At 40.7% G+C, this 10,599-nt stretch overlaps 1 protein-coding gene across 1 annotated transcript; it reads left to right on the forward strand.

Moving 5' to 3' along the window:
• Window positions 1–8,144: 8,144 nt before the first annotated feature.
• LOC116266709 (B3 domain-containing protein At2g36080-like) lies at window positions 8,145–9,367 on the forward strand. Its single transcript, XM_031648023.2, has one exon. It carries the CDS (start codon window positions 8,394–8,396, stop codon window positions 9,180–9,182), a length of 789 nt encoding a protein of 262 aa, XP_031503883.1. The 5' UTR covers window positions 8,145–8,393; the 3' UTR covers window positions 9,183–9,367.
• The last annotated feature ends 1,232 nt before the right edge of the window (window positions 9,368–10,599 follow it).

The raw sequence follows: 10,599 nt of genomic DNA on the forward strand, positions 1-10,599 counted from the left end.
CACACCGTAACGAAAAGTTTCTTTGCTTCACTTCATGCATAATCTGATTCGTTCCACAGCAAGAACATCACAATCTCGTGCCATTCCTTTCAAAATTAGCAATTTTAAAACCACCTGCTAAATTTTGGTACTAATTTTGCTCGAGAATTTCTCCTCTGACCTTACTAATTACCAAGCAAACACATAGTTGTAATATGAGATTGAGGTGTCTGGACAGAAGGTGAAGATGTCTAGGCAGAAGATGGATGATACCGGGCCAGGAAAGCATAAATATGTTTGAGGGAAACTTCTGAGAGAATGTGGGTGTCAAAGACCTTTATAATGGTTCACTTCAACTTAGTTGTCTGCCTTTCTTGACATAATTATTAGTGGATATTCTCATGAAATTCACTTGCCAAGGCTGTAACACTGTTTCTTGGAGCAATTTCTTCCCCTAGCATGAAGTAGAGAATCCAATGTATGTCCACCTCCTATCTTGGTTTCATATATATAAATCTATTGTTGGGGGTCCTTGCTAGAAAACTAAGTAAATTCAGCTCCATTAGGATGGGTAATAGCCATAAATTCACAAAGGGTCTCATTGGAAGTGAACATTCAGTATACACCAAATTCCAGGCTTATGCAAGCAAGGGTGACCAGGGGAACTGCATCCTGACTACTCTTCTAAACAGCCAGGGGCCCAAGACCCATTCAGCTACCCCAAATTAACCAACCTTTGCTCAAACTTAGGGTCTTAGACCAGGGAGGAGGGGTGATTGCTCATATTGTCAATTTGAAGAACTAAAATTTGAGGAATTTCAGCATGAGAAGCCATCAAATGCGCCTTGATGATTGGAATAGCACTATATAAGGATCTTCACGGTGGGAACAAAAGTATAAGGGCGTAAGGGCACCTAGATTAAATGCTTGGATGCACCACGTTCTCCCGCCACAATCTACTAGTGTTATGTTCCTTCACTTTACTAAAGAAAGTCATCTATTATTAACCCAAACTTCCAGGCCATGGGATCTATACATGAACTAAAGCAGACTAGAACAAGGAAGTTTGGTTGGCTCAAGTCTTGCAGAAACAACGAGCAAATCAAGCAATCTGCAAATTGCCTTTTTGAGTGAAACCACCAAGAGTAGTAAGCAAGTGACAAGAGAGGAATGTCCAGGGCGACAAATGGAAGATCCTAGGTTCCAAGTCCTAATCCTACTATTTTGTTGCTTGAGTTTACATATGGTAGTGTCTTCAAAGTCTTGATGTTAGGGCTGATTCCCTGTTTTCCTTCTTAAAGTTTTCTTGTTCTTTAAACCTTTTAATATAATTTCTTCATTTTGAATGCTAAACAGTCAACTCCTGGGAGTGCCAACGATGTATTTTTAGTGGGTATATGGTCACAATGGGAATGGTTGGGCAGTGTATGATCCTTTTGAATAGTGATTCTGAAGATGGCAGAACCTGCTTACTCAAAGTTTAACAGCAAATGAAAGCCTTAGAAAGCATAATTGCTATGAGCAGAAGCTTACACACGGCCCAGGAGCTCACTTGAAAATTAGGAGGTTATTAATGAACAAAACGAATTTCTACCCCTCCCCATCCTGCCGGACCCAGACTCAGTCCTGCTATAGTGCTATTGCCTGTTCCATCTCCAAACATTACCTTTCTCCCCAACTTAGTTTAGATTTCTAGCACCAACCTTATTTCCTTCCTTCCCAAAATTGATTTAAAACTCCCTCTGAATATACCAATTGGAATAGAATATACATGTGATACTTCAAATTCCAACTGTCCTGAAACACCTGCCAGCTTTCTTAATCACACTGTAAACAGAAAGCGCATTCTAGCTTCAAAGGGGTAGCTAGCCCGCCTGTAGGGTATCCGATCTTGGTAATAGTGGCTGCCAGAGAGCAATTTAATACACAAAGTAAAAAATTTATGACGCTATTAAGGCGCAGCAGAAAAATATATGAAGAGATCTATCCGTCGGCATTCCCATGGTCGGCAGGCAATTGTTCACCTTCGGACACCAAGTTATTACTGAACTTGGAAAGCTCAAGGAAGGCCAACCAGATGCAGGAGTTTGAACTCAAGGAAAGCCAACCAGATGCAGGAATTTGAATTAGAGTTGGAATTTCTTTTATTCAACCTGCAAGTCCTCGGAGGATAAAAATATAGAAAAGGTAGCAGAAATCACAGAATTTAACCTCCAAGGTCTACAACTTGGCACCCTTCATTATTCCCGCGAAGTTATTTAACATGGAGATATGAACATGAAATCCTATCCAAGTGGATCCTCAATACAGTTGGCACATGTTGGCCACGAGCACAAGTGGAACCCGTTCCACTGACAAGTAACTGTAAAATCGCTGCCATAGTTACCGTGTAACATTTACGAGTAATAAAGCATAAAGCATTTAGTTTGCCATCACCTGTCCAACACCATATCACAGAGACAGAACCCTTCACCTTGCACATTTTTTCACCACTAAGAACCGATCTGGAAGACACTACAATCATGTTGAAAGCATGGTTTTGTCGTCAGGCAGAATCTTTTTAAACTGGTCTTAATGCCAAAACCGTGACTTCACCACTAAAAAATCACTATTTTTTAGAATGATAATGATGTCACAGCAGAAACATTGAAGCTCACATGTTTCTTTGATAAATGTTTTAAGTTATTGACACTGGCAATATTTATTGGCTGTTATGTGTGCGTGTGTGTGTGTGTTCAAGAGAGAGAGACAGAGACAGGGACAGAGGGAGATGCCTTTCCTCTGCCAAAACCGTGTGCTCTGCGTATGTGTGTGTGCGTGTGTGTCTGTGTAAGCGTGCATGCAACGCGCAAGAGACAAAGAGAAATTCAATTTGGGGAGTGGTCCATCGGACTGCAGGTGACTGAGCATGAAAGGCTGCATGCAGTTAAACACTGACTTCTGGGGAGATTGATTGTTAGGATCAGTGAAGACAAGGCTCCTGTTGTAACGTAGTGCCCCAGGTGAGACCCACTGCCGCTCTCTCTCTCTCTCTATCTATCTCTCTCTCTCTCTCTCGCTAGGATTCCATGCATCACAAACCCAACCACAAGTCAATCAATGGCCTCATCAACTTGGCTTGAGGCCTCTCAAACTACTTGGTTCAGCCATTACCTGTCTCCTGCTAGCAGAGGGATAAGACACTTTTGGCATTATTGCAGCCCACCTCCCTCACATTGAGCACTCTGGAATCTGGATGTCTTCTCGTGGAGATCATGATGGGGTAGATGCTGCCAAGGGCCCCATCGAACGCATTTAATAGCACAAGGAAACAATCTTCAATATTGAATTCAAATAATTGGTATACATGACCATCTGCGCGTTTTCTATTCCATTATCAATTTAATATGTGACCAACTTGGCTTATTTTTCTTCTTCCTCTTTCTAACTTTCTCTTTTCTACTTTAATTTGAAACAGATTCGCCAAAATGCTCTTCATGAAAGCTAACGTGGTCCACATCGTTTTCAGTTCTGCTCTGTCTTCATTACCATTTTTTAAAGAAACTATTCTCCGCTGTCTTTATTGAAGTCAGGCTTGGTGACCATAAATGATTTTTTTTTTTCTTGAGAATAAAATAATAACATGAGTGAATGACTACCTCACTTGAGGTTCCGACTCCGTGGCGAATGCTAGTCCACATGAAGATCTTTTGGCTCTTTACCTGATTGGGCGTTATTATTATTTTATAGTTCAAGAAAAAGATCTATGGCTTTGCAGATTATTATGGAGTGGCAAGCTTCCTCAAATCTGTTTGGCATCACATAGCCATGAACAAGTTCGTGAACTCTTCTTCTAGGTGGTGAGTTTTCTCAAGCTTGCCAAGAGGCAATCAACTCAGGACTCGGATGAGCTGAAACCTTTACCATGAAAGAGAGAACCTAGAGCCGTTCCCGTATCCCCATTTTTTACTTAGGTCCTCCTTCTGGGTATAGGTCTGCATTCACCTACCACATGAAAAGTTACCCATACCTATGCTTTATTTTAACATTGAAAGTTCATAAACATACCAAGGTTGCAGAATGGCCGGATCTGGTTTGAAATTTCTGTTATTTTTTATTACAGTCAGGTCAATTCACCGACTTTAATGTAATTTGCTCTGCAAAATCCCGCCCGCTTGCATACCAAGTTTGAGACCTCAGGTTTTAATATGTTTTCCAGCTTTACCACAAAAAACCGGTGCTCTAACACAGGGAAAAAAAAGCTTGCAAATAATCCGGCCATTTTTATGGCGACATAGGCTGGCCGGAAAATTAGAAATCTAAAACCAGGGCATTTACAATTCACAAGATTGTCCATTGATGCTAGAAGGATACTTAATGAGTCAAAATTTGGTAGGTGAACGTAGGCAAGAGCCCATCCCTAGTAGAGCTTTGTGCTGCTGTGAAGAGTCAATAGTTTTATTAATCAGAGACCTGACAATATGCAGCAGTTGGCCATGAGTGCATTATTTTCTTTCGGGGACCTTAGCCAAAGGAAGAAAATGCCACCCAGTGATGAAATTTGACCTACCATACTCAAGAACAAGTATACTAAAGAAGTTGGTCAGTAATTCAGGTGACGTTTCTACATCGTGCGCAGGAAAAAAATATACATTGGGTAGCTTGAATGCCTATGGTTCAGACTCAAATAATCAAATGCATAAAATATTAGATTCGGTCGAGCTTTATACAGTCGAGAAATCGAGTATATTCCAACTTTATGTCTCTCTGGTTCTAATGGAAACAATTGAACTAAATAACAACCAAACAGCAAAACACCAGCTAAATTCTGCTGTAGCGAAATCAAGGAAGAAGAGAACAAGGTTTTCCCTCAAGGGCGGCCCTTGAATTCCCAACTCTCTGAACAAGCATGGCCAGTTTCTGGACAACGGATTTCGTATTTTTCGAAAGAATCAATTTTAATTTTTCTGATTCTTTTTGGGAAAAAACTTCCATTAAAAGTAAGAAGAAAGAATCATTACAAACTACTTATTTGCACATAAATAGTGTAGTGATCGATTCGGGGAAGAAAAGCCAATCACTGTGAAATTCTCAAGTCTCTGCATCACTCCACAGATTTGCAACCTATGAACCTGTTGGCCAGTACTTCAATTATTTGATTCACTTGGACAGGTACCAAAAGCATTTTATGAACAGGCCATGCCTTTCTGCCAAGTTAGGTACCGCATTCAATTATGAGAGACTTATCATGTTCAAGATCAGAAACCAGGAAAAGAACAAATTTTGACAGGGATGACGGAGTACAATTATTGCTTACTTTTTTCTGCAATCAACAATGGAGTTCTCAAGGGAGGGGATGAAGCCAGGGCAGTTTAAAGATTACATGGGTCCTACAAGAATAACGACATGCTTGGCTTTACTTGTGTATGCACATGTTTTTTGTGTAGTATTGGAAGATAGTACGCAGAATGGACCACAAGAGTTGCTGGGAGTCATGAACGCATACCCTCTTTTTAGGGTTACTGCAGCACGAAGATGATATGGAAAGAAACAATCTGCTGTATTTCAGGTAAAAGGGCCCACCCATTAAGACTTTATATATATATATATATGTAAAGAGAGAGAGAGAGAGAGAGAGAGAGAGTCAAGATCGTGTGTGCTTTTGGTAGGTGGGGTTTTTGTTGGTCAGATTTTCAAAACTTCCTGCGTTCGCTTATTGACTGCAATGGACTTTAGATCTTCTTCCTGCTCTTTTAATAAGGAAAAGCAGTGTTTGTTTGGAAGTGTTTAAAGCTCTGACCAGTAGGTGCATTTTTTGTTAACATTCGGTATTAAACGCTTCGGCATCTTCTCTGCATTCATTAAACAAACGATTAGACACTATCGGGATTAATGAATCCTATTTGATGCTCGGATGATTACATTAATGTGTTCAGCTTGAAGAAAGAAAAAAACCTTTGTGAGAGAAACAATGGGTTGCACTAAAATACTATGTGCTCAATCTCTCTCCCAAAGTATGTCTTGATTGACAGTTGAGAGAGAAAGATATGAAATAATGTAAACGACAGAAATTTGGCTATAATCTTTTGTCCAGGTCTCCAACTGTCAGTATGGATACATTCAATAGTTGAGATCATCCCTGACTAGTTTGTCACCTGCTTATTGCTCACTCTCTTTCTTTCTATCGTAACATCTCACTTACGATCATTTTTAGAACAGATATTGATCATGTGCGTGATGAGACGATGAAGCATGTAAAGAATAAACAAATGGCTTGCAGGAACGAGCAGTGCATGACTTGTTAGAAGTCAGAAAAGGGAGAATGGGAAGATGCCGACCCATTTGGATGAGCAGTCCGAATTGCCAAGCGAGCAAGGTTGACGCTCACAATTATAATGAATTATTAACATCTCCTGCACTCTAAATTAATTTATTAATGTTATCATGGTTGCCCTGATGACGATTTCTTGTTGACATATCAACATTTTCATTGCTTTTTTCTTCTCCTTCAATTTTTTTTTCCTCTAAAATTTCTACCCTGCATACTCTTAGTACAATTTAAAAACCTTCTTCCTTGCGTAGTCTAAACACGTTGTCTCGTCGGTCGGCATCTTATTCGAGGCCAAAAAAAAAACTTTTTTTAACACAAAAGAAGGCATGTTTCCTGGGAAATTAACGCACATTAAATTAGTCAAACACAGGTAGTCTACCATTAGAGAGAAGTAAGCAGATCACAATTAACACTCAATAGATGCATGGAAAGGAGATAGTAATCCATTGTCCATTATAAAGAGAGCAATTCTCTCTCTCACAACAATGTATATATATATATATATATATAATTGATAACAACAATGTAAGCGTGGGAATGCACGAGATTAATTGTTTTTTTCTCAATCCTTGTTCTTAACGTTTCAATGTCATTGGATTTGGAGGCTAAAAGCACCTTTTGGGGAGAATTAGATTTAAAATCTTACTTTAAGCATCTAAGCCCTCAAATATTGACGACTTGAACTACATTGTCGGGGCGTATAACTATCAAGAACATTAGTTTAAACCATCAAATGAGTGAAAACGTGGATTGCGAAATCTTAACCACGTATTACCCGTACGACGTCCCAACTAATTTGAATAAGAAAAGTCCTGAAATATGAAAGTTCATGGGAATTATATCAAATACCAAAGTTATTAAGAATCACAGCAAAAGCCAAAAGTAATGTGATTTAGTATTATATATTCTCATACCTGGCATATTGAAAATCATAAACATATTGATCACATGGCATCCATTTAATTGGCGTGGCTCTCGTATCATCACTCGAATTAGGGTTATTAAATAGCCGCATTTCAGTTTACTTCTGAAAAGGCTACAACTAGGACGTGATACAATTAGGCTAGTTAAGTATGCAGAATAAACATAAGCTATTCTGAAGCTTTCTCAACACTTGTACGTGATTCTTCAACTTAATGAACTTCGTATACAAGAGTTGAAGATTGCAAGAATGAGGCCTAAAAGATGACACCAGTGGTCACGTCTAAAAAAAGTTTATGATTCTTGAAAGAAACTCAGAAATAGCTCAGACTCTTTTATATATACGATCATAATACCTGTTCAAAATCTTAAAACTACCAAGCAGGCTAAATACACACGAATATTTAAATAAGTTATTTACATGGAGAGAGAGAGAGAGAGATAGACCACGAAAAAACAGGAAGAAACCCGGGGAAAGATTAAGCATGGCTTAGTATATTATATCATTACCAGAGAGCCTTCTTTGCACTTATTCAACTTACTTGGCGTCAACATTAAACATCAAAGAAGTGAGCAAAATCTTAAAAACTAAGATGTTATGCTGTAAATCGTTAATGAGTTTATCATTATCTCATATCGCTCCTGATATTTTGCTTGTTCACAGATTCAGAAATGTTAGAATAGATATTTCCCATGAGAGAGAGAGAGAGAGAGGTGTCAATCATCTGAAACAGGAAGCTGAATACAACCCAAAACATCAGTCTGCAGTATGAAAGAGCTAGAGAGAGAAAGAGAGGGAGGTTTAAATATTCGTCCAATAGGTCGGTGGCTGGATGTGCGTGTGGACCCAAAGTGCACACGACATCTGCGTCAATCTACAAGTACAAACTCTGCTCAATTTCCATATCTTATCTCCACGCTTCGTCATGGGCCGCCTCCACCTTCCCCATTTGGGAGATAGAGAGAGGAGAGAAACTGACTCAGGCTTATAAATACTGAGATTTGCTTTTTAGTTTTTACCCGCCTGCAATTGCCTGCCATTTGGTTCCCGCTTCACGCGCCCGATCATTCCTCCCCTCCTCCTTATAAATCTCTGCAACCCTGAGACGAAGAAGAAGATGATGATGATGAAAGCAAGAGCAAGCAACAGCGTCTAGTGTGAAACAGCCTCGAAGACGATCAGATGAATTCTCGCACACCCACAACATCTCCATCGTCGTCATCGTCGTCGTCGTCATCTGGGGACGGTCAAATGCTCCACGCAAGGCTCTCGGATTCGGCCTCAAGATGCATCGGCCTCGTTTCCCACCACCAAGGCCCGTGGCCTACCCAGATGCCCGCCGCCACCGTCGATTCCGTCATCAACTTCAGGCCGCACTCGTTCCAGTACTCCGTCCCCGACCCCGGCTGCCCCTCGTCTCAAGAAGCGTGCGGACCGAAGGACGAGTACATGTTCGAGAAACTGCTCACGCCCAGCGACGTCGGCAAGCTTAACCGGCTCGTCATCCCCAAGCAGCACGCCGAGCGGTGTTTTCCGGCCGACTCCTCCGTCGAGAAGAAAGGGCTGCTGCTGTCGTTCGAGGACTCCAACGGGCGGCCGTGGAGGTTCAGGTACTCGTACTGGACAAGCAGCCAGAGCTACGTGCTCACCAAGGGGTGGAGCCGGTTCGTTAAGGAGAATCGGCTGGAAGCAGGGGATGCCGTTCTGTTCCACCGCCGGCTCGTTAACGGCTCCGACTGGCACCTCTTAATCGGCTGCAAGCATCAGGCGCGGCACGGGTTGTCCGCCGGGCCGACTCTTCCCGCCGCTGAGCAATGCAGGCAGGGGCTCTATTGGCAGGCGCCGGCGTTCTACATTGCCGATCCGGGTCCTGAACCCAGTCCGGGCAACCAATCGGACTCCGGAGTCAAGCGGTTCAGGCTGTTCGGCGTGAACTTAGACTGCCCACCTGCGTGCAAGGATGGGTCATGAGCCCAGTCGAGCCGATCCGGCCATAGAATATACTAGCTAGCCTCTTTGCTCTTGTGATTTCTTCTTCCTTTTTTGTTTTCAAATTGTTGGTTTTATTTGTTTAGTGTGGTTGTGATTTATGGCATTTGATTCAAGTTTGATTTAATAAAATGTGACTAATCATGGATCGTTATTTATATACTTCCACAAACTTGGACTGTGCCTCACAAACTTGGCTTACAAGTTGGACTTAAGAACTTCAAGTTGAAGAAGAGGCAAAAGGTTTAACAACTTCGGTTCAATTGGGTGGAAGTATGCCTAATTCCAGCTTGCCTGTTAGAAAGGCTTGTCATAGAAGCATGAGTCCGCATATTCCAACTATCTCTTTCATATTTTATTCAAATAAGTTCTTCCTTCTTTTAGGTGAGCAGAGTTTTCTACCGCCCAACACAATGCCAAAACTCTACACAATCTCTCATCCTTATATGGTACATGGTTTAATTTCAGTGCATAGGGTTGTCACCCCTCGCGATGCTTTATCTTAATGACCCCTAAGGTCTTCCTTCTTTATGATAGTTGAATCAACAATAAAGATAAGGCGAATTGTTCCTTTTTTTTTTTTTTTTTTGGTTCCCAAATTTTGGCAGGAAGAGCTACATCTACATGTTAGTTAGGGAGTTGGGATTTAATAGACTTTTCAAGTGAAATAATAAAAGTTTGATATTTGTAGGGAGTTGCACTTATACTATATATGAATCCAATTGTTACATTGAGTTAGATATTATTGATGGTATTTAGGTCACCCCAAGGTAAGGTCATCCATGCTTTAATAGTGTCTGGAAAACTGTTTTGACGTTAATTTAGGCTCTGATTCTTCTGGTTTTGCAAATAGAAATTCCGTCTTTTTACACCATTTAGTGCACATTGGTATTCGTCTTGGAAAAGTGTGAACCTTACCATAGTTAATACATGATCATGCTCACATTGCTGCAATAAAGGTCACATTGTCCCCTTGTTTCTTAAGTTCATACCTTTTTAAGCCTAGCCCCAAAGGCAAAGAGAAGAGTTTCTACTCTTTTAAGCATTACTACATTCCTTCTGTTGTTGCATCTACATTGTCCAAAGAAAGATTGGTTTCAAGTAAACTTCGTGCATGTGGTCTTGAAGCTCATACAATGAACTCAAATTCTACTACAAAGATATTCATATTCATGTTTTCTTTTTCCCTCATTTTCTAACACAATCGATTCAAATTCAAACTATGAGACTCAGTTGCACTCTCATACCTGCTTAGATTTGCATGGGAGTTTGGAACTTGCGTGGTTTCTCTTCCAGCCAAAGCCCAAACCGCGTGGGGTTGAAACAGAAGATGAGACAAAGAGAAAAACTTTAGAATCTATATCAAAAGTTTGCTATCTTTATGCCCTGCCGATTCATA

Source organism: Nymphaea colorata, chromosome 1 (genome assembly GCF_008831285.2).
Source record: "Nymphaea colorata isolate Beijing-Zhang1983 chromosome 1, ASM883128v2, whole genome shotgun sequence".
Taxonomy (NCBI): Eukaryota; Viridiplantae; Streptophyta; class Magnoliopsida; order Nymphaeales; family Nymphaeaceae; genus Nymphaea; species Nymphaea colorata.